At 50.3% G+C, this 23,904-nt stretch overlaps 1 protein-coding gene across 1 annotated transcript in view; it reads left to right on the plus strand.

Annotated features, from left to right (window-relative positions):
• ENPP6 (ectonucleotide pyrophosphatase/phosphodiesterase 6) overlaps window positions 1-23,904 on the plus strand; it is a 72,177-nt gene that overhangs the window by 18,307 nt on the left and 29,966 nt on the right. The window contains exon 2 of the mRNA XM_008151926.3: window positions 16,085-16,264. Within this exon, the coding sequence (XP_008150148.2) occupies window positions 16,085-16,264 (180 nt within the window). The remainder of the gene's footprint in view (window positions 1-16,084; window positions 16,265-23,904) is intronic.

Raw genomic sequence — 23,904 nt, forward strand, 5'->3', positions numbered from 1 at the left:
TTAAAAAATATATATTTTTTTTATTGATTTCAGAGAGGAAGGGATAGGGAGAGAGATAGAAGCATCAATGATGAGAGAGAATCGTTGATCAGCTGCCTCCTGCATGCCCCCTACTGGGGATCGAGCCCATGACCTTGTCTCATAGGTTGACGCTCTACCACTGAGCCATGACGGGTGGGTGACACATACTTCTTTTACTTGGGTGCAGGGTAGTTAACAGTCAACAATTAACATGACAACAATGACAATGAAGGAATGTGTGGTATCTGTCCTGGCACCCAGGACATTTGGTTGTGCCCTGAGGAGTCCGAAAAAAGGGAAGTTACAAGTTACCCTGACATTTCCATGATACATTATCATAGCTGCAAAAAAGCAATAAGCTCGGTTAAGATAAAAGTTGACCTTGTCAGGGAAGGTACAGGTCTAGGAGATGACCTACAACTGCTTTTAGTGAAAGTGTAATTTCAGACCATCCTTTGTGGTGACTTTAGGTCTTTTGAGTTTGCAAGACTCTGCCATGCAGGCCTCCCCTGAGCCAGTCAGGTTAGCTGTGGCCCCTTTCGTCCACTCTGCCAATAAGACAGCTGCGTCTTCCTTTCTAATCTTGATACCTTTGCTTGGGAGTTATGGGAGGGCATTTTTGCAAACAAAAGATGTCAAGTCTAGACAGAGTAAGTAAGGAGTTTGAGGTCACGCAGCCAGGAAGTGAGTAAGTCAGGACCCAACAGAAGACTGCTGTCCCCAGGCATCACTCAGCTTTCATCCCACGGCCTCCGGTTGGGAGACTGGGAGCCTGAGGAGACAGCAGGTGGCCTCTGTCCCTGCAGCACGCCTGTAGCCTTCCTTGGTGACCTACAAGCAGCCAGACTCAGTCCAGCCGGGAGCAGAATGTGCATTTCTTAGGCATCTGAGTATGTGTATGTCTATATGTCTGTAGCGCTCAGTGCTAGGCGCTTTATATGTCTGTAGCGCTCGATGCTAGGTGCTTTCAAATACTATTTCAATCCATCCTCATAAAACCCTGTACGGTGGGCACAGTTATCCCCGTTTTACAAGCGAGGAAGCCAAGGCTGGGCCATAGGAAATTACTGTTCAGATCACAGAGCCCATGAAGAGCAGGCTGTGAGGTCAAACTCCCGTGTGATCCCATGACCTCACGCTGCCTCTCCCCTCCCGCTTTTAGGGAAGTGGCTCTGGCCCTCAGACAGCCAGGAGGTGGTTGTGTTATGCACACGGCACATGCCCGCACATGCAGACACCTGTAGGAGGGCATGCATCTCCGTCCTCGGGCTTCCTCCAGACGGAGCCACCTCATGGGCAACCAACTGTCTTAATCCCCGCTTTGTGGTTCTCAATGGACAATGCAAACAATTAGCGCTTCTGGGTTTGAGTATAAAAGAGAGGATTCAACCCCAGACACTCAGCTGCTTATCTCCAACGGCCCAGGCTGACCAGTTGGGGAAAAGGGCTTAAACAGGCCTCCTTTGATGAGCCACATCTGGGAGCTGACCTCCCCTTACTGAGCTGCAACCCCCCACCCCGCCTAGTCCCTCCTGATTGCCCCTGGTTCTGGAGCCTGGGAGCCTGGGGGTCCCGCCCGGGCAGGGCCCAGTCGCCTACCTCCCACTCAGGTGTCTCATGGCCCCTGACACTGCGTAGGAGCTCAATAAATGCCTCTTTGTATTTGTTTAAGGTTACTCGGAATTGGCGTTATCCTAAATCTCAACCAGTGTCCTTGTAAGCCTTTCTCTTCCGATCCCACCCCCACTCTTGACGGAAAGGGTTTCTGCTGCCCGTCTGTCCAGGGGGACACTTTTGTCCCCCAGCAGATGACAAAGCCAACGGAAGTGGCCAGGGTCGCCTCCGACACAGCTCCACGACCCTCTGCCTCTTCTCCCCAGGCCCGTCCACACCCAGCCCAAGATATAAGAGTACAAAGCAGAAATGGGTATAATTAAGTCTTTTGCAAACTCGAATATTTTAAGAGGCAAGTAGACACCCAACTTAAAATTATGATGGTTTGCCTTTTCACTGAATTCCAAATTGGTGAGTGGCCCAGGGCTCCGGTGGTTTAAAACAATGGCTCTCATGTTCCCAGGAGACATAGGGTTGGGAGCTTAGGCCATTTAGAACGAGTCTGGAAAAGTCCTCAGAAGCGACGCCGCTCAGGCCTGTGGGCGGGAGAGGCCTCCTGCTCTGGCCCAGCCTCCATGGCCAGGTGGTTTCGTGGGCGGCGGGAGAATATGGGTTTCTTAACGATCAGAAATAAAAAGGCATTGCTTCTGCCAAACACCACTTCCCTGGATTTCACTCAGCCATAGTGAATATATTGTTTTCAGCTCATTGCCAAGCCCAACCACGTCTCCCCTCATGTGGCCCCTTCCTGGGCTCTGGTCTGGTCACTTCTGCGCTGTCCCTTGAAGATACCTGGGTGAGGTCAGTGACGGGCCGGAAGCAAGAGACTGGGTTCTAGTCCGGGCTATGGTGGTACCAACTTCGTGGCCTGGGTTTAGGATTTGTTTTCCTGACAAAATGAGGCGGATGAGGGCTCCAAGGAGTGAATTTGAACGTTACCATCTTCTTCTTCTTTTTTTTAAAAATATCTTTATTGATTTCAGAGAGGAAGGGAAAGAGAGAGAGAGAAACATCAATGATCAGAGAGAACCATCAATTGGCTGTCTTCTGCACCCCCCACACTGGGGAATGAGCCCACAACCCAGGCGTGTGCCCTGACCGGGAATTGAACCGTGACCTCCTGGTTCATAGACCGACACTCAACCACTGAACCGTGCCGGCCCGGCCATCTTCTTTGTTTTTAATCTATTGTTGTGACCACCTCTGATCTGCTTCCTGACCTTGGCTCATGTCCTTGACCTTGCCTCATGTCCATGAAAGGCAAGGTGGGTATGTGATGTTAATGTAAAAAAACCACTGAAACCTGTAAAGAATTTTTGTGAGTTTATTTAGCCAAACTGTTGACATATGCCGGGAAGCAGAACCTCAATGAATTGAGGAATGCTCTGGAGAATGGCGGGTTACATCTGTATTTGTACATTGCAATCAAAGGAAAGGGACATAGGGACATAGGTGGGTTACATGAAATCCATTGGTGATAGACTAGAGAGGCGGGAGAAAGCAAAGTAAATGATAGACACATACTTAGGTGGGTGCAGGAACAATTAACATAACAATGAAGGACTTTGTGGTGTTTGTCCTGGTGCCCAGCACATGAGGTTGTGCCCCAAGGGGTCCAGAAAAAGGGAAGTTACAGGTTACCCAGACATTTCAAGGGTATGTTATTATAGATGCAAAAAGACAGATAGGCCCTGACCGGTTGGGCTCAGTGGGTAGAGCATCGGCCTGCGGACTGAGGGGTCCCAGGTTTGATTCCGGTCAAGGGCATGTACCTTGGTTGTGGGCACATCCCCAGTAGGAGGCGTGCAGGATAATGTTTCTCGCTCTCTATCCTTCTCCCTTCTTCTCTGTAAAAAAAAAAATCAATGAAATACATTAAAAAAAAAAAAAAAAGACAGATAGGCTTAGTTGAGGTGAAGGTTGACCTTGTCAGTGAAGATACCGGCCTAGGCTATAACCACCCACCATCACTGCTTTTTTTTTTTTTTTTTTTTTAATATATTTTATTGATTTTTTTACAGAGAGGAAGAGAGAGGGATAGAGAGTTAGAAATGTTGATGAGAGAGAAACATCGATCAGCTGCCTCTTACACACCCCCTAATGGGGATGTGCCCGCAACCAAGGTACATGCCCCTGACCGGAATCGAACCTGGGACCCTTGAGTCCGCAGGCCGACGCTCTATCCACTGAGCCAAACCGGTTTCGGCCACCATCACTGCTTTTAGTTAAAGTTTGATTTCAGACCATCCTTTGTGGTGACTTTAGGTCTCTGAGTTTGCAAGACCATGGCCACGCAGGCCTCCCCTGAGCTGGTCAGGTTAGCTGTGGCCCCTTTCGTCCATGTGACCTCATGCCCCTCTTCACGGCATGTCCTCCAAATGAAGCTTATCAGCATTTCCCTTTACTCCCAAAGCCACGCGAGAGGGTTTTGCACATATTCCTCACTCTGGTAACACTCAGGGCTCTGATTTAAAAAAGGGGGGAAACAGCCTGGCTTGAGGTAGGATTTTTGGGATTAGAAACCTGGGCCAGAAATTATTTTATTTAAAATCACACCCTTCCCTACCCATTTCCCCGAAGAACAGCGTCTCAGTCTTTTTAACAAAATATCTAATGGGATGCATCCCCCTCCCGCTCACTGGAGCAACCCGCACAGAGTCACGGAAGGAGGGCAGCCTTGGGGAGAAATCCTCGGCATGACCGTGAAGGGTGATTTATTACATCAACTCCAATCCACTTTCCAGCCGGGCCGAGGGCCGCTCAGCACGCAGAGCCGTGGGCTCCAAGCCTCAGCCTGGGAAACAGCCCAGCGGGTGGGCTCCGGGCCATCCCCGAGGGGCACAGATGGGAAATCCAGGAGGTTAAGTTGTAAAAGAACAGCGAGGACATTTGCTCGCTTAGTCACCCTATCTGTCACGTCGATTCCGATCAATCTTTCTAGATCTCATGGGTGTCAAGTCCGAGTATTCACAAGGTCAGGGGTTGGCTTCTTCAGGCAAACCTCTCTCTGATCACACGAGGAAGCACGTGAGATACAAGAGTGGCCTCGCCCACAGCCCAGGGGATTTACAGTGAATCCAACGTCTGTATTTTCAGATGTCTCCGCCATTTATTTATCTATTAATTTACTTTACACTTGTGAAAAATTGAATTTATTGGAGTGACATTGGTTATGAAATAGGTTTCGGATGTACAGTTCTACAATACATCATCTGTGTATTGGATTATGTGTTCAGCACCCCAAGTCAAGTCTCCTTCCGTCACCATTAATGCCCCCTCTGCCTCTTCTACCTCCCGCCACCCCTTCCCCTCTGGTACTCACCATGCTGTTGTCTGTGTCTGTGAGTTTTGTTTTTGTTTGTTTGTTTTTGCTCAATCTTTTCACCTTTCCACCCAGCCCTGCAGCCCCCCTCCCTCCCCTCTGATTGCTGTCAGTCCGTTTGTTCTCTGTATCTATGAGTCTGTTTCTATTTGTTTGTTAGTTTATTTTGTTCAGAACTGTCTCCACCATTTAATTGGCAACACATTTTCTTCATCTTTGGCCCTCAGAATTGCGTCTTTTTGAGGGTAAATTGTTCTTAAATTTTCAGACTCTGGAGCTACTTGGGGTCAGTTTCCTTTTCCACCTTACAGGAGATGCCCGCGGGTGGCGCCGAGGCGGGGACTCCTGGTGACTTCCAGCAATCAGAGTGGCCAGGTGCCCACCAGCGACAGGAAGGAGCGTGGTCTCCCAGGCGTCAGGCGGCATTGGGAGGACTGAAAGGGGCAGTTGGGGAGGAGGTGACTTTCTTTACTGGGAGCAAAAGCCTCGGACAATGTTTGACTTTGTTAAATAGAATTGGGTTGGCATTTTAAGAAAATGTTTGCTTTCTAAGTCTCAAAATTTAGCCCACAGAAGCCGAGCTCGGATAACGTTTGCGTAAGGACACAGCACTGGGGAGGGCTTCAGGCACAGCGCTTGGCCTCTGGAATTGAAGCGTTAACCCTAGACTAAAAACAGACCGCTGGGCTAGTTCGGCCCCCGGGCCATGCTACACCCTGTCCTGGGATTGGCTCCTACAGGAGCATGCTCCCTTGACGTTACCTTGAAGGGACTCATACCCGCTTTCACAAATGACTGGCTAGACCCTAGCGCCCTATACACAGTTGTTTATTTTATTAAAGAGCGTATGCCCCATGACAGCAGGACTTTGTCTTGCTCGGTCCTTATCCCCAGCTCACAGACTGTGCCTGACTCATTCATTCTTTACATGAACACGCTCAGGGCTTGCGGCAGGTGTCCATCATTCACACACCGTCCATTCAGACAGCCTTCCACCAGCCCAGAGCTTCACTCTTCACGCCCTGGAGACACAGGCACCAAACAGGGCAACGTTTCGACCTCATGGAGCTGCGTTCCCTGGGCAGGGCCACAGAAAGAAGCAAACATGTATACTACCGTCTGTCCCAGATTTCTCAAAGGTTCTTTCTCAACTGCAAAGGTCCTTTCTGCCCAAACCCTTACTTCTCCATCTTCCTCCACCAGTGTCAGACCTTCACCAATGAGGGGTTTTCCTTAGTTCTGCTTCCTCCCCGTCCTCCGGAACCTCCGTCAGTAAATTTCAGGTGTGTCTACTCTCATCTCCATCTCCGTCTTTCTTTTAAAAATATATATTTTATTGATTTTTTTTACAGAGAGGAAGGGAGAGGGAGAGAGAGTTAGAGACATAGATGAGAGAGAAACATCAATCAGCTGCTTCCTGCACACCCACTACTGGGGATGTGCCCGCAACCAAGGTACATGCCCTTGACCGGAATCGAACCCGGGACCCTTGAGTCCGCAGGCCGATGCTCTATCCACTGAGCCACACCGGTTAGGGCTCCATCTCTGTCTTGAAGGCCACAGGCCACACCAGGTCCCTGTGGGTCGTGGTGCAGACTTTGGGTTTTGTTCGTAGTGCAGGGAATGCCTTAGGGGAGGTGGGTTTGAGCAGGGGCGTGGTGTGACCTAACTTTCACTTGAGAAAGGTCATGCTGGCCACGAGGACGTGGGAACACAGACCAACTCGGGTGAGGGCGGAAGTGGGGGAGGCCTCCAGGAGGCTTCGCTCCGACCAGAGCCGGGCAAATGTAGGAACTGCAACTTGACTTTCGATGGCATCCTTCTACCATAACTGCTTTTCCCGAATTCACCCAAGACCTTCGGATAGCCAGATCCAATGACGTCTTTCAACCTTTCCACGTGGCATTTTACCTTTGGACAGTCAAGTTTTCTAGAGACCATCTCTTTATTGGGCTCTGAGCTTCCTCCCTCCCCTCAACTTCACGTCCAGAAACTTCCACTGATTTCTCTTACGTCAGCCCCATCACCTTGGGGCGGCTCAGAGTTTGGTCCTTGATCTTCTTTTCTCATTCTCTCCTCACCTCCGAGGTCTCGTCCCTTGAGAGGTCTGATCCCTCGCAATTATTGGCAATTCCCATTTGTCACTGCCTCGGCCCCAGACAGCCACTCAGGTACTTGCACGTGTTCTTACCTCTGCCTTTTATGGATATTTCACACAAATGGAGTCATTCGATATGGGATTTGCTTCTTTTACTGAGCATAATGTTTCTGAGGTTCACCCACATGTAGCCACAGGCTGTTCCTTCGTAGTGCTGAGTAGCATTTCATCACATGGATATCAGCCATTTCTTATAAAAAACCTCCAAGCTACAGGAGCACTGACATAGAGTTATGAATATCCGTGCGCCCTTCCTGTGATTCCCTAATCATTAACATTTGGCACATCCATTTATTCTCACCTGAGAAATATACGTTTCCGTTTTGGTTTTTTTTTTTTTTTTTTTGCAGAACCAGTTGAAAGTAAATTACTAACATCATGACCCTTCACCCCTAAACAGTTCAGCATGTGGGGCATAGTCGCCTGTCACCACATGTCCTCAACTGGCCAAAAAGGATCCTTCATAGCTTTTTAAAGAATAAAACCGAAAGGTCCAAGCAGTGCGTTTGGTTGCCACGTTTCTTTGCTCTCCGCGAAGAGGGAACGTCTTGCCTTGTGTGTTGTTTGTTTTCAGGAGGGATGTTGGCATTCTTGAAAAGCCCAGCCCGTTGTCCTGTGAACAGGCTGACTTTTGGATTCGTCTGATTTTTCTCTCTGGTTAGATCCGAGTAAAGCCTTATTTTGGCAAGAATATGACATTTTGAAAATCCAAATGAGGACACGGTTTCGTGTGAGCTGGGAGCGGGCGAGGCGAGGGCATTGTCCTGCAGAGGGTCTCTGCCCCCCCCCGCCCCCCGCACCCCCCCCCCCCCCCCCGCAGTGCCATGCACAGGGAGAGAGCCTGCGGCTTCGCTTGGGCTGCTTCACAGGCTTCCTAACGTCACACTCACAGTGACCCTTGGCCACTCAGTGTTGTGGGAGGGGCTGTCCTTGGGATGTGGGTTTGGCTCTATTGGTCTTTGGGGGGCGGGGGGGTGACTTTGAGAGTGAGGAAGGACAAGGGGCCGAATCCAAGCTGCTGCTCCTGGCAGAGGTCTCGGTGGCTCCTGCACCCGGAGGCCCAGGTGGAGCCGGGGCGGAGCTAAGACTCCTCCTCCTGCCTCTGCTGCTCCTTCCTGCGGCCCGTGATGTGATGATGCTCCCCGGTTCACCTTTCCTGGGCCTGCGTCTCTCCACTGGGGCCTTTCCTCCCAGCAGAGGAGCGAGGGGCAGGGTCTGACCCACCCAGCCTGGATCCTGGAGCCACTGTCATGGGTGTGTGTGTGTGTGTGTGTGTGTGTGCATGTGTGTTTGGGGAAGGGGGCGAGGGGGCAGAGTCTTAGGGAAGTTAAGTGTCCATGGAGCACTACTGCCGATTGGAGTAAAAAGTCACTGACCTTAACCGAAAGGGAAAAGAGGAGGGTGATGCAGGGCTTGGTGGGGTGCGGGGGCGGAGAGAAGGGTATAATAAAATACCAAACAGAGCAAATCTGGAAAAGGGGAGTGTAACTACACAGGGAGCCGGTGGATGAGGACAGGGGAAGGCAACAGGAGACGCAGAGAGAGGAGAGTCAGATGGCGATCCCTCATTTCCCAGGTTGTGGGGACCCTGGGACTTCCTGGGTGCGGGGCTGCCTGGGTGCGCGGCCGCCCAGCCTCGCTGGCCTCGCCGTCTGCCTCGGTCTGGATTTTTGGCGGGTTTAGCATCTCCACAAGCAGCTCTAAGAATCCCGGGGCTCCTTCCCACAGTGAGATGTGAAAACAAAATGACAGGCGGCCCTGGGCAGCGCCCCGAGGTTGCGGGCAGTGGAGAGCATTGTGGCCGCCAGCAGAGGGCAGTGTCGGGCCAGGCATGTCCCAGGCGCGGGGCGGCGCTTTCTCCCCAGGCGAGCCAGGATTAGTTTCTGAATTTGGGACTCACCTGTGGCAAACTTTCCGGAGCAAAATGTGATAAGGCTTCTTTTCTTCTCCGTCAAGAATTTTGAGAGTCTTCCCCACACTGTGATGTATAAATACAAAGTAAGAAATAGGCTTCCCAGCCTCATCCCTCCCTAGAAACCACTGATCGCTGCATGCTAGTTGATAACATCGCCCTTCAAAGAGGCGGGGGGGGGGGGGGTGTTTAGGTGGTGTTTATCAAATGTCTACTGTGTTCCAGACACTGTGCAAAATTTTACCTGCCCCAAATTACTTACCCCGGCAAGGAAGTATGTTATTTCCATTTCCCACCGAAGTGAAGCGACACGGGTGGGGTCCCACAGCAGGGCAGGCATAGGATTCACACTTCAGTGCTTTCTGCTGGGCCCCAGGCTTCTCGTAGGCCCTCCGTTCCTGCCTGTTCCCACCCTGTCCGAGGCTTCTGATTCTCACTCACAACCTCCTGTATGCCAGTGGTGCCTACTGTTTGGACAGGGAAACTCGGAACTCGGCAGAAGGGCGCTCCTCACACCCAGCCAGGGGGGGTGAGTTGCACATTTGAGTTACGCTTTCATCCCGAAGGCAAATTGTCTGTCACCGTGTTTTACATATGCCAAGAGCACCCACAGGGACTGCTGTCCACAAATCATTAGGTGAGGCACTTTGTCAGTTCCAAACACCGCTTGTGTACGTGTTGGCCGTGGATCAGAACAGATGCGCTGTGGCTGCCGCGATGACCTAAATTCTCTTCACCCCATGACTTCGGGGGTCTGGTCTCACTTCTCTGTGGCCACACCTGGCCCAAGGCAGTGAACATGGATTGGTCCCTCACACCTTCTCGCAAAGACAAACAAGGCGGACCAGGCTGAAGACGCGAGTTCTCTTCCACTTGCTTCCTGTGGCTTGGTTGGCTCACACTAGATAGAGCCGCTGGTATTGCTGATGACCTCACACTCCCCAACAGCTGGAGTCGATCATTCCGTATCAACTCTTGGCCTTAGCGGTTGTTCCAATAATATGTTGATGTCTGGTCCGTGTTGCCGGAGATCACCCATCGGTCATCCCAGGTTCTGCACCGATGGAAAAGCTAGATTGGAGGACGTGGCTTGGATCCAAACCTAAGTGACCCCCCCCTTTTTTTTTTTTTAATGAATTGAACTCCCCATTCTTACCCCCCACCCTGCCTCAGTCATGGGGATGGGGAGGGCAGCTGGAAAACTAGAGCAAGCTGTGTGGCGCCCCCAACCCCCCCCCCCCCGGCACCAGATAAGAGAATGCAAAAAGGCCTCTGCTCGCCCACAGCAGACAGGATGGGAAGGCGCTGGAGACTGTTTTCACCAAAGTCACTGCCAGTAGCATGAGGCCTGGAGCCAGAACGATGTCCCGGGGGACAGGAGGGAGCTGGTGGGTGGGGAAGGTGGGCACTTGATCACCAGGGAGAAGGGAGGCGGTTCAGGACAGAGACACTGCTGGCTTCCCTTGTGTGTGAGGACCTATAGGCCACGCGCTTCCCCTCCAAGGACCTCCCATCCCCAGAGGCGGCCGGAAGGACTCAGTGCAGAGGAAGTGTGCCTCTAAAGAGCATCGTGCTAAGTGAAATAAGCCAGGCAATGAAAGGAAAATACCACATGATCCCACTCATTTATGGAAAATAAAGAACATTATAACCTGATGAACAAAAAGATAGATACAGAGGCAGTAAAGCATCGAACAGACTGTCAAATTACAGCGGGAAGGCTGGGGAGGTATGGGAGAGGGGGAAAGAGATCAACCGCAGGACTTGTAAGCATGCATATAAGCACAACAATGGACACAAGACACTGGGGGGTGGGGGGAGATGAGGGCATGTGACAGGGGTTAGGGGAAGCAGGGGGGGAAGGTCAATGGGGAAAAAAGGAGATATATGTGCTACTATGTGTAATACTTTAAACAATAAAATTAAATTAAAAAAAATAAAGAAAAAAGAAATAAAGAGATCCCATCTCAAAAGCAGTAAGTAATTCAAGCTCGTCTCTAAGTCCTCACAGAGGGGAGCATGGACTCAGTTACCTGGAAATTTCTTTGAGCTTTGCTAAAAATTCACTTTCCCAAACCAAAAAGTGTTTACATAAAAACTCCCAATCTTACATGTTTGTCCTGATGTGGGAAAATCATTTTTGCCTCCTTTCCTGCATTCTAGTCTTTAAATAATGGCTCCAAGCCAGCGCCGGCCAGAAAAACAAAGCAGCGCGTTTCTTTGAGTCCAGTGACCTCAAAAGTAGGAGCATGAATGTCAAGCCTCCTCCCCCCGCTTTAACATTTCGGGTTATTTTTGCCTCTGCACCTCCCGCAATAATCAAAGCCTGCTATCTCGGTCTTGCAATCTCTGTGATTCCGACTCGAATCCCGTCTGTGTCTGGCACATCCCGCAGGAGCTGCAGGTAAAGGTGAGCTAGCTGTGAGCTGCTCTCAACGGGCAGGTCCCATTCGAAGCCGCGTCTTTAACGCACCACGTTCTGCCTTCGGACAAGTTAAGAAATAAGATGGATTCCCCGGCAGAGGCGATCTGGGAAGCACATTTCCTTTTGTGAGCCAGGGGCTTTGAGCAATGCATCCGAGTCCCTTGGATAGCAAGTATTTATTTGAAAATGTACTAGACAGGGTCTCCACCAGTCTTCAGACCCTCCAAAGACTCAGGGGAAAGTGCTCAGAGGAGTCTGGTCATGGGAAGCCTGCCTTCTATGACGCACCCAGGCCGCCGGCTGGGAATCGGGGTATGATTGCTTCCTGGGGCCGTGTCAGTTTGAGGTGATGTTTATACATTTGATCTCCAAAATGCACTCATTAGCGTGAGACCCGAAGGGTTCAGGGCTTTGGACGACTCTTTCCACGGCTGGACTCTTTCCAGAGGGAGAGGGGACGGAAGAGTCTTGCTTGCTTAGTGCCCTGGGCTGGCAGCATCCTCCTTTAGGATATTGATGGTAACGGCGCATGGACAGGCGTGCATCTGGCTTTCTGAGACGCGGGAAACTCCATGTGGCTACTTTCCTGAGAGTCTCGGAAGCAGACCTGGATTTTGAGGCCATTTCTGTGAAAACGTCCTGGCCCTGGTGGGCGGTGAGAACCCAGGGGCTGCAGGGTCTCAGGTACCAGAAGGTGTAGACTGGGGCAGAGAGGCCTGGGTTGGGCCAGGATCTGCCCTTCTGCCCGCTGCCTGGACCGGGCCTGGTCACCCAGCCACTCTGAGCCCCAGTTCTCCCACGGCATAGAGGGTGATATTGCCTGTCTCTTAGACTGCTGGGAGGCCCAATTAGATGGGAGCTGGGAGCTCTAGTTCCCACCACATGGAGGTGGCCAGATGCTGCTAGCTCGTCTTTTCACTGGGCCGATCAGCAAGCACCTGTCCAATTGGCTCAGGCCTTTGCCTTCAGAGAGGACCCTCCTGCGCCTCCCTGGGCCCCCAGTGCCTCCAGGCATTGCCCCAGGTGAGGCGCTGCCTGAGGAGGCGGAGCCCTGGACCCTCACCCCTGGACCCAGCCGGTCCCCAGTCGTCCTGTCTGGAGGGTGGAGCTGGCTGATGGCGTGTGGGCACCAGCTCCCTTCCCGTGGGCTTGCAAAGGGCCGGGACCTGTACCGAGCGCCAGTTCCCACACTGATTCATGCAGGAGGTCGCAGCCGTGGAGAGCCAGGGCTCCGGGCCAGGCTGCCTGCGGAAGGAAGCCCAAGTCCACCACCCCTCCTGGTGCGAGACTCTCTGGGCCTCAGTGGCTTCACCTGTGAAGTGGGCTAGCAATGGTCTCTCTGACCACTTGGCTGGCATCTTCCCACTCTACCCATCACCTTCCTGAGCTGGACAGACAGCCCTCAGCCTGGTTCATTTGTAACCCAGACTTCCAGGGAGGGGCGGGGGGCGGGCCGGGCCGGGGCAGTGGGCAGAGGCCTGCCTACAATTTGAAACTCAACTCCTGAGGGCCGCCTCTGTGAAAACGTATCTGTCCTAAAAGAATCGTCTCCAGCTCCTCATTAGTATGTGTAAACTGTATTTATGTTGCCATGTTTGGAATAAATTGATGTGCCTAAAATATAAGTTTATTTTTCACGTTTCAACCAGCTGTTTTCTTAAAAATTGATTTCAGAGAGAGGAACAGAGAGGGAGAGAGAGAGAGAGAAAACATCAATGATGAGAGAGACACTGGGGATTGTGCCGCAACCTAGGCATGTGCCCCGACCGGGAATCAATCGTGACCTCCTGGTTCATGGGTTGACGTTCAACCATGGAGCCACACCAGCGGGCTCAGCCAGCTGTTTGGATATCTAGTAGACACAGCCACATTCAACCAATGGAGGCGCACAGGGACCCAGGAAAACGCAGTGCATGGATTTGGAAATGAAAGATGAGTATTACTTTGTAAAAGCGATTATACACCAGGAATTAGGAAAGCTTTTGTATAATAAAAAAATTACTTATAGGCTGTGGAACCTGTGTTCGCAAACTCTTGTGTCTTAGGGATAAGGGAGAAAAAAGGAGAAAAACGTGTAACTGTGGGAATTTCCAGAGCAGGAGCTGGCCCCTGTTTCACAGTGAGCACTGCGTCTCCTGGCACAGATTTTAAAGCCCCACAGTGTTGTCCTTGGGAGGAGAAGCAGAAGTCCACCTTCTCCGCACCACACCCGAGAACCCCGAGAGGCGTGGTGTGTGGGCGTCAGGAAGTTCTCCGCCGAAGCCTTGAGCAAAGGGTTTCTCTGTCTATTGAGCGCAAGCATAGAAAAATCAGGAAGAGTTGCAGATGGCCCAGCCAGTGTGGCTCAATGGTTGGGCAACGACCTATGAACCAGGAGATCATGGTTCAATTCCCGGTCAGGGGCACATGCCCGGGGTGTGGGCTCGATCCCCAGTGTGGAGCATGCAGGAGGCAGCAGATCAATGATTCTCATCATTGATGTTTCTCTCTCCCTCTCCCTCTCCCTTCCCCTCTGAAACCAATAAATACATATATTTTTTGAGGAAGAGTTGCAGATGTATAAAAAGAGGTGGGTCAGGTGGAAATATTGAGATCAGAGCTTGTGGGCTGCTGAAGCCAGCACCCTTTGCTTTGCTCTGTTCTCTCCCACCACGTTCACCCTGGCAATACACACGAAAGAGCGAGAGAGACGGGGTCGGTGAGAAACCAGCTCGAGCAAGTGCAGACTCTGACACAGGCCCAGCTGCCCGTCTTCACCCGCTCGCGGGAAGCATAGTCCGCGCAGCAGAAGCCACAGAGCCGCCGATGAGGTTGGGGCACCACTGCCTGCTGGCCTCCGCGAAGGCAAGCCTCCCAGCCCAGAGGCATGCGCCTGGGACCCGCACCGCATCTGTGATGCGATTAAGCCCTTGACGAGCACAGCCTCCCCAGGCCCAAGCCACCGGCAGAGTGAAACCCACTTTCTAAACAGGGTGCGAGAGGGTCTTGGTTGGAAGAACTCCCCTCTACACGTGGGAACCCTTTAACTCCCAAAAGGACAAAGCACTGGTTCCGGGAAAGCTCTGGGTAAAACACCCACCCTGTGTGGCTCTCCGGGCTTTAAAGTCAAAGCGTGACTTGCGCAATGCCTGGGCTTCTGTGATGCAGTAAAAGGTTTCCCTCTATGAGATGTGGGGTTTCCAAATTTCCAAATTTTATGTTATGGTTTTTCCTTAAAAATTGTGTGTGTGTGTGTGTGTGTGTGTGTGTGTTGGGGTGGGGACAGTCAGGAAGGAACAGCAAACAAACAAAAGCCCACGTCCGTGAAGCGTCGTCAGCTCAAGGAAGCAGGCTTTATCCGGTGCCAAGTGGCGCTCTCTACAATTGCAGCAACTTCTGATGCACTTGCCAATGTTTGTGTTATTTTCACTTTAAAGATGTAACAGATTGCCGCCACATAAATAATTTAAGCCTCGCATTTTTCAGAAGCGTCCAAGCGCGTGTGTCTTTCGCTTCTGGCTTCTCTTCTGGGACGAAGCCGTGCCCAACAGAAGCAGCCGCCGTGTCTCTAACACTCCATTTGGGCTGTTGTGTTTTTTTTGTGTTGAGTCTATTTTTCGCCGTTCTGTTCCAAATGCCACAGGTTCTGTCACTGTTCGGCGCGGAAGCGGTAACCCCGCATCTACAGGAAGAAAGGGAGTGAGCTCCATAGCTGGTACTTGTGATCTCGCAGGAAGATCACCAGCTTGGGAGGGGTGCGGGAGTGCTCGGGGAGAGACCCTAACCCAAGCCCCACAGGGGTCTGCCATTTCCATTCAGATTCATACTCAGACTTCCAGCCAGGAACAATGGGCCACATTTTGCACACAGCGTCCTCAGTTTAACTTAAAATAGCTTTAGACTTGGCAGATTGACTTCACACAAAATGATCCCATCCTCGATCATTTATTGGACTTCTCACTTTGTTATGTGCCATTATGGTACAACTAAGAGAGAAGAAACATCTACGTTAAAAAAAAATCAAGTGCCAATCTTTATGCTGCTCTATACTTCCTAAGTGTGGTTGAACAGCTTTTATAAACCAAACAAAGATCTATATATATAAAAGGCTAATATGCTAAGTGTCCCTCCACCTGTCTGACTGGTTGCTATGATGCACACTAACCACCAGGGGGCAGACGCTCAACACAGGAGCTGCCGAGCTGCAGTGACTTGGCAGCGGTGGTTCTCGGGTGACGCACCTTGGGTGATTCCACCTTCGGCCGCGGGCTATGTTGTTGCTGGGGCACTATCGGCTCCGAATCTGGTTTACTGCATGCATACTTGTGTTTGCATTCTACACCCTGTATGATAACAACTTTACAGAGTGCACTCTGGGACCTCTCAGGGGATGAGCCAGTTTCGGCCCAATCCCTGCAGGCCAGGCAGAGAGGACCCCACCTGCCAGAGGGACCCTGCTCACTCTGCAGACGCTGGGGAGAGGCCATGGGAGGTTGGCTCCAGGGCATTTTCAGCCGGTCTCGCCCACTACTGCCCCACTGGTCACCTTCTAATTAATTTCCATTCAATGTGCACAAATCCATGCACCGGGTCACTAATACAATATAAAAATCCCAGAACAGTAACGACAGCTTTCTGTTCTATTTACTGCAGGCAGACATTCTGAGGTCCACCAGATGATTGGGAACTACATGTGGGACTCCAACACCAACAAGTCATTTGACATTGGTGTCAACAAAGACAGCCTGATGCCGCTCTGGTGGAATGGGTCAGAACCTCTGTGGGTCACCCTGACCAAAGCCAAAAGGAAGGTCCACATGTACTACTGGCCAGGTGAGTACATCCACCCAAATCTCAAAACACCGTGGAGTCTCCAAAGACAAAGGATGCGGATGACAAGGGTGAGGACCAAGCCAGGGTTTGGAAAATGAGATCTTTATTCAAGAAAGATTGCTTTTGAACGTGTTTGTAAAAATTTGTTTTGAACTGTCTAACACCAGAGCAGGCACAATTGCCATTTCCAGATTGCTGCTGTAGTCTATCCTGCTTTTTCCTGTGCAAAATCTTAGATATACACGAGAGATAGTTACAGTGTGCTTATTTGCCTGGCAAGAGAATTTGGCATACCATTTCTTTAGATTTGGAGCTCCTCTACTTGCATTGAAAAGATGATTCAAAGCACTTAAACTGTCAGTAGTGTATTTGGTGAAGCCCCTTGAAATAATATTCAATGAAAAACGAAATTACTTCACTTACTGCAATGAGGTAAGTAACCATGCAAGCTGCCCTGGCTGCTCCGAGGTGTCTTCAGGACACTCTCGTCTCAAAGTCGAAAATCGTTCATTAAGGATGAGAGGACTCAGTGATAACGAAACAACTAACTTCGCATTGTCTGTCCCGTGGTGGGATTTGTTCTCGGGTAAGGGCGCAATTTGACTTTTCCATGGGCATGGCTACAGACACTTTCTCCCTAATTCTTAATGGTGCAGCTCCGATGATTACCATGTGGAAGAAGGTCTCAGGGAAGGTCTAGAAGAAATGAAGGGATAACTAGATGAGAGCATGGCGGGTTGTGGGGGATGGTGGCAGAGAGTGGAGAGAAGGACGAGTAAGCCAAGGCTGAATCCTAGATGGCCCACACTGAGGCCGTTTCCTTCAGTAGGAGTTGGGAAGATGCTGGATGGAGGTGGTCACGTGGAGAGTTGCTCAGGGCACTCCAGGCTAAGCCTGCTCTCAGAGGAGCATAGAATACAAACAGAGCCATGGAGAGCCATGCTGTGGCGAGTGCCCTGGAAGTGCCACAGAGCAGAGCCTGGCATGTACAGGGGAGCTGTGAAGGCAGAAGAACAGGCAGACACAGGCTGGCCTGCTGGCAGATGCAGTTTCAGGGGGAATGCTAGAGTTTCCTCAGAAGACACCTGGGATCGTGTCCATCGCAGATACCTTGGCTGGTATGGTAAGAAGCTTTCGGGCAAGGGAGGGGCTTCAGAGAGCTCCATTACCTTTAAAGGAGACTCGGCTTTTTCACGGAGTTGGATGTGAGATCGAGGAGACAAGATAGTGCATCAGCCAAGCTGATCAGACTTGCTGGAGGAGCCAAGCTCGTGGTTCAGCCCAATGCGGGGCGGTCTGAAGCCAAAAGCTTGTGCTGCGGTTTGAGGTCATTCTCAGAAATCATTATTTAAAAAAAAAACCAACAAGGGTCCACATGCAGACACAGGAGAGTGCAGGTTGCGTGCGCTGCCTCAGGGACCACCTTAGAACAAACCCAAGGGCCCTCAAGACGAACACTGCCCGAGGCCGAGGGCCCTCTTCCCCGGTATCTGGTTAACCTAACACTCTAGGTCTTGGAACTTGAGCTCTTCCTGAGCAGTCACAGAGCATTATTCTTGATCTCATCCTGGAGAATCTGGCTCCTTCGTTATAATAAATAACTTGAATTTCTATATCACTGAGTATCTAAAAAAACCTCAAAGCTAATTTGCGTGTAAAATATCTTGTTGATCCTCCAAAACAGCTCCTCAAAGGGCAAGATTCAATAGCTAATGTGGTGTGATGCCTTAAGATCAGCTCATGGTGTTAACTATCAGGAGGAAAGAAGCTAAAAGGATAGCCTCCTAGAATTTCCCCAGTGACCTACAAGAGAATTCGCTAAAGACCTGGCTGGGGTGATGTCTTGATAGAAATTGGATGAAAAGTCTCTGGTTTCCTACACACTGTCCAGTCCTACTGGACTGGAGACACAGATAGTGGCCTCCCAGCCTGCCAGGATGGCCTGGCACCCTGGCTGACAGCTGACGGATGAGGGTCACTGCTCTCCTCTCCCCCTTCCCCTTGGTCCCCTCCAGCCACAGCTAATAGCACGGCGAGTGTTCATTTGTCTCAGGAAGATGAAGCGAAGTGCGGTGGCATTTCTTCTCAGTATGGCTGAATTTTGTTTTTCTTCTGAATCCTCCTCTTCCTTCCCTAGTCCCACAGGACATTGCACAGACCCCTCGATGAGGCCTGGAAAATCTTCATTGCTCCAGTGAGCTGTGTTATGACACTTTGAGTCTCGCCATTAAGTCAATATTTAGAAGAGCAATTTAGAAATGGCAGGAGTTCAAGTCTTCCTGTCAGGTAGATAAAGCAGCAGACTGAAAAATTGATCAGTGGTGAGGAGTCCAAAACACCGCACCTCCAGTCCTGAGAAAGAGAATATTGTAAACAGACCCTTTATTTCCCCACCCAACGGTGCCAGGGAGCTGTGCAGGGAGAACTGTGCCTCGGGACAGGATCCCAGGCCCGAAATGGAATATTTCTTTGGGAAGGCCCAACGAAACAGGCCAGGAACTGCATGACTAGGACCCAGTAATGTTTTGCAAAGGATAAGAGCTGACGCTGTGTCCCTCACTGATTTTATTTTTATTATTTTTAATATATTTCAGAGAGAAAGGGAGAGGGAGAGAGAGATAGAAACATCAATGATGAGAGAGAATCATTGATCAGCTGCCTCCTGCACACCCCACACTGGGAATCAGGCCCGCAACCCAGGCATGTGCCCTGACTGGGAATCGAACTGTGACGTCCTGGTTCATAGGTTGAAGCTCAACTACTGAGCCACGCCAGCCGGGCTCCCTCACTGATTTTATTCCCCTGCCCTGTCCTTGTGCTCTGAGGTCCAAGGAATTTTATTGAGGGGAGAAGGAAGAGGCTCCCGTATTCACTTCAGATGGAGAGTAACCCAAAGCAGAGAAGGGCGCCTTTTTTTTGGATCACCAGTGCTACCTTACACAGTGGTAGTAGTTTTTAAGTTCATTCTTGTGGCTATCATGAAGTACAAAAAAGGAACAGAAAAATAGAAAGCTTTTAGGAGCCTGTGGTCCAGACTCTTTGGAGCGAGTGCCTGAAGAATCTAAGTTCCGAGTGGTTCTGCATGCGTTTTGCAGTGCTAACTCCCTACAGGCAAGCAATAAGGAGGACTTGAGGGCAATCCTTCGTGTGGCTCTGGGGTGGCGCTGGGTGTGGGGCTGGGCTCTTCTGTTGGCCTCTTCCTGTCCCGAGCTGATGTTCAGATGAATAAGACACCTTCTATGTGGGCGAAAGACACACTTCCACCTGGCTTCCCCTCGCCTACTTGCCGGAGGTGAGCTGGGTAGGGAGTTAACCACGGTAATCTGACTCAGCTTCTATCAAATTTTAGTTGTTCAAAGCAAGGTGGTTTCATCAGGACACGTAAGGAGGCATATATTGGCTATCGATCAGGAATTGTGGATTGTTCACAGCATCCTCTCCTTGTCTGCTGTGGTGGGTCCCTGACAACATCCAACTGGGCTGTACTTAGATGCAGACCCTTAGGTTCAGGGAAAATTAGGAGCCCAGCGTTAACATTATGGCCAAGCTCTTTAACACTATGTATGTGACTTCAAACATTTGAATAACAAGTGAATTTTTTTTTCAGGCAATATTAGACATTGCAAATACCAGGGATCCAAATTTTCACGAAATGTTCCAATAACATCCCCAGTTTGTTATTATAGAGTTTAAGATGTATGTAATTTTAGAACCGGGAGAGGCTTTAGGGCAGCAGTTCTCAACCTATGGGTCGAGACCCCTTTGGGGGTCGAACAACCCTTTCACAGGGGTCGCCTAAGACCATCGGAAAACACAGATATTTACATTATGATTCATAACCGTAGCAAAATTACAGTTATGAAGTAGCAATGAAAATAATTTTATGGTTGGGGGTCACCACAACGTGAGGAACTGTATTAAAGAAAGGGTCGTGGCATTAGGAAAGTTGAGAACCACTGCCTTAGTGTGTAGTTTGTTGGTTCCTGCACTCTTTAGGAAACTGATCAAAACTATGGATTCCCTTTCCAGACCAACACACCCGTGCATACTACACTCACAATTTTGTGCTCATGGGATACAAGACACCACAAGGATGAGGAATCCAAATGGTTTTCCATGGCAACATATGTCTCTCTAATATCTCATTGATTTGATATTTTAAAGGCGATGCAACCATGTGTTAACGCTACCAGACCTAAGGCCCTGAACCTAACTGTCCCCTATACCTGGGCTCCTGAGCATTAAAGATAAAAAAATCAACATGATATAGAAAAAGGTTAGTTACATGCAAACAAGTGGTTAGAATAAGATGGAACTTGGAGACATTGTAGAAAATAGGTACTAGGCAAAGTACAGAAAATTAGGTAAAGCAGTATAGCGGCAGATTTGGAAATTACCGAAAAATCGGTACAGCAGTCTGGTAGCCTTAAAAACTCACCAAAGTATCCAATGAAACACAAGCTCTTGTAATGAATGATGTATGGCAAGAGTAGGCATGGGTCAAAGTTCTCTAAGACTCTTCGGGTGGAATTCACCTTGGGTCACTTCTTTTGTGTGTGGGTAACTTTGGTAAAACTTCATCACTAACGTTGTCTGTCTGTGTCAGCAAGAAAAAGATTACAAACGTGCATGTCAAGTTGAGGTCTTCCCAAAGAAGTGATTTTCAGAAGCAGGATTTCTAGGCATCAACCATTTAATAGTCTTGTTTTTTATTGATGTTCCCCTTTCCACCCCCTCCACTTTCCCCCTCCACCCAATCCCCCCTTCCCCAAGCCTTTGCTACATTATGGTCTGTGTCCATAGGCTAAGCATATATGCATATATGTTCTTTGGTTAATCTTTTCCTGCCCTTTCCTCCCTCTGAGATCTGCTATCAGTCTGTTCCATGCATGCATGTCTTTGGTCCTATTTTGTCAGTTTATTTTGTTAGATTTCACATATAAGTGAGATCATGTGATGTCTGTCTTTTCTGACTGGCTTATTTCACTTAACATGATAATCTCCAGGTCCATACATGCTGTTGCAAAGGTAAGAGATCCTTCCTTTTTTACAGCTGCGTAGTAGTCCATTGTGTAAATGTACCACATCTTTTTTATTCACTCATCTACTGATGGGCACGTGGGCTGTTTCCAGATCTTGGCTATTGTAAATAATGCTGTTATGAACATCCAACCATTTCTGCTGCAGGGAAACTGAGAAGGCATTGCCTCTCTGCACTGCCGACTGCAGAAGCAATTCCTCCAGTGTTGGAAAGTTCTCATAGCTACCCAGCCACATCCAATCCTCTTGTAGGACAATGGTATGTTGGCCAATAGAGCTCAGAGTTTCTCAGCACCATCCATATGGAATTAGAAAACCTTAAAGAGAAACCCAGGGATGAACTTTCCTTCTTCACAAATCATGGAAAATGTGTTTCTTCATAAAAATTTTACAAGGGTGTGACTCAAGGCCCGGGAATAGGCTCTGAGGAGACAACGATGAGCAAAACCAGATACAGGCTTTTCTCACCCCCTGGGAATTTATCATCCAGTCAAGGAGACAGATGATAGTCTCGCATTAGCCCACGTAAATGTAAAAGTGCATTTGTAAAGGTATGATAACGAAAAGCATATTGCATCACTGTATCATCTATAAGGGATCTGGTTTCATCTGGGAGCGTGACTCAACACCTCAGAGGGTGGCCAAGGTGGGGGAGCGAGAGTGAGGGTGCTGGTGGGACAGCACACAGCCTGGGAGGAATGGCTTCAGGTAACGGCCCTCAGCCACAAAAAGCCAAGACTCCAGCATCCCTTCTCTACGGAGGACTGATTTACTCCGGGAAGTACCAACTTGGGGCCCTTTTCTCCACTCTGTCAGGACCTCTCCCTCTGGATCCCCCTCCCATGCTCTGGGGAGTTGCTGGCAAATCTGGGGAGGCCATTGGTGCAACAGGAGCACAAGACCCTCCTGGGCCTTGGCTCAATCTCTTAATCTCAAATCCAATCCATCAGCAGGTCCTGGAGATCCTCCGATTTCTCACCACTTTTGTTGTCCTGGTCCTAGCTAACCTCCCCTCTTTCCTGGGTCATGCAATAACATCCTAACGCGTTGGTCACCCCTTGTCCATCCATGGTGGATGCCTACATTCCATTCTCCATGCTGCAGCCAGAGCAGTCTTGTCAAAATGCCAGTGTGATGCTGTCACCTTCCTTCCCGAAACCTTCCAATGACTTCTCATTCCTCTTCTGATGATAAGAAATTCTTCAGCTTGAACCATAGAGCGTGGCCTGGCCTCAGCTTCTCTCCACCTCACCCATACCCCAACCTCCCTCCCCTCTAAGTTCCCGCCCTGTGTCTCCCTTCCCATCCAGGATCTTAGCACATGCTGTTCCCTCCATCGTGGTCGGCTCCCTCTGCTATGCCTTTCCTAGCCGGGTCAGTGGGCCGGGCGGCTGCCTGATTCAGGGGTGTTGGGGCAGAGGAGGCACTTCCCCGACCAGAGCCCTTTGTGTGCAGAGAGCCCTGCCCCCTCCTGTGTTTCTACAGCAGGGCAGCTAGGGCACGGAGGGAACCGCGGGGAAATTTAAAGAGCCAGAACGTGCCTTCTGGACCCATACAGCCACTTCCTCACCGGGCACAGTCACTTACCTTACCTGTGCTCCAGTTTCATTATTTGTCCGACAGGGATGACCATATGTACCTCGCAGGCTTGCTGGGCATGTGAAATGAGACTAGAGATGTAGAGTACTTGACTAGAGGAGATGCTCAATCCATCCTCTGCCCCCAGATCCCAGAACGAGAGCTTAGCCTATGTCCGTTTTCATGAGACGCAGGGGAGTGCTCCCCCCCAGCTCACCCTTAGCCCCAAAGAAAAAATTTTGAATTCACATCAGGAATTCAAATCTACCCTTCAGCTAAGAGCACAGAGTGAGCGCAAGCCCTGTTTTAACTCGCCAAGAGGATTCAGGGCAAGTAGGGCCAGAAAAGGGGCGGGCAGCTGGAGCTGGCCACTTTGTCATTGGAGAAGGAAAGGACAAAGCCTGGCTTTTTCATGCACAGGACAAGTCATACACATGACCACACGCAGAGGTGGCACTCACCACCGGGCAGTGTGGCCACTGGACTGGCCTCTGGCTATTGGCCCAAGGGTGGCAGAGAGGTGAGGTTGCCAGGCCCACACACACAGCACTCACTCCTGGTCCCAGTGTCCCTGGAAGTAACCCAGAACCACCTCACAGGTCAGGGTCCAAGGTCCCTTCAGACACATGGGGAAAGGGCCATTTGTCTGACTTGGAGATCACAGGCTCAGATTTGAGGGGCTGGGGCGTGGGGAGTCCCTGGGCAGGTGCCAGAGCTCAGCAGCCAGCTGCAGGGCTCAGCATCCTGAGTTGGCCCGGTCTGTTGTGGTCCAAATCTCAGCAAAGCACCTGTTCTGAGAAGGAGGCTTTGGTTGGGAATACCATGTGGGGCAGAGGTCAAGATGGCTTCCCGTGGGCCAGCATGAGCTCACTGCAATCATGTGGTCATTTGTAAGATTTGGATGATCTGGAAGCACACCACCTGCCTCAACCCTGATAGCCTATCTGAGAGGCCCCCGGGGACATCAGTCCAGCAGTGGTCATTCATTCCTCACCTGGTTCCACCTGGGAGGAGGGCAGGCC

The sequence above is a fragment of the Eptesicus fuscus genome, chromosome 8, assembly GCF_027574615.1.
Source record: "Eptesicus fuscus isolate TK198812 chromosome 8, DD_ASM_mEF_20220401, whole genome shotgun sequence".
NCBI classification, from domain to species: domain Eukaryota; kingdom Metazoa; phylum Chordata; class Mammalia; order Chiroptera; family Vespertilionidae; genus Eptesicus; species Eptesicus fuscus.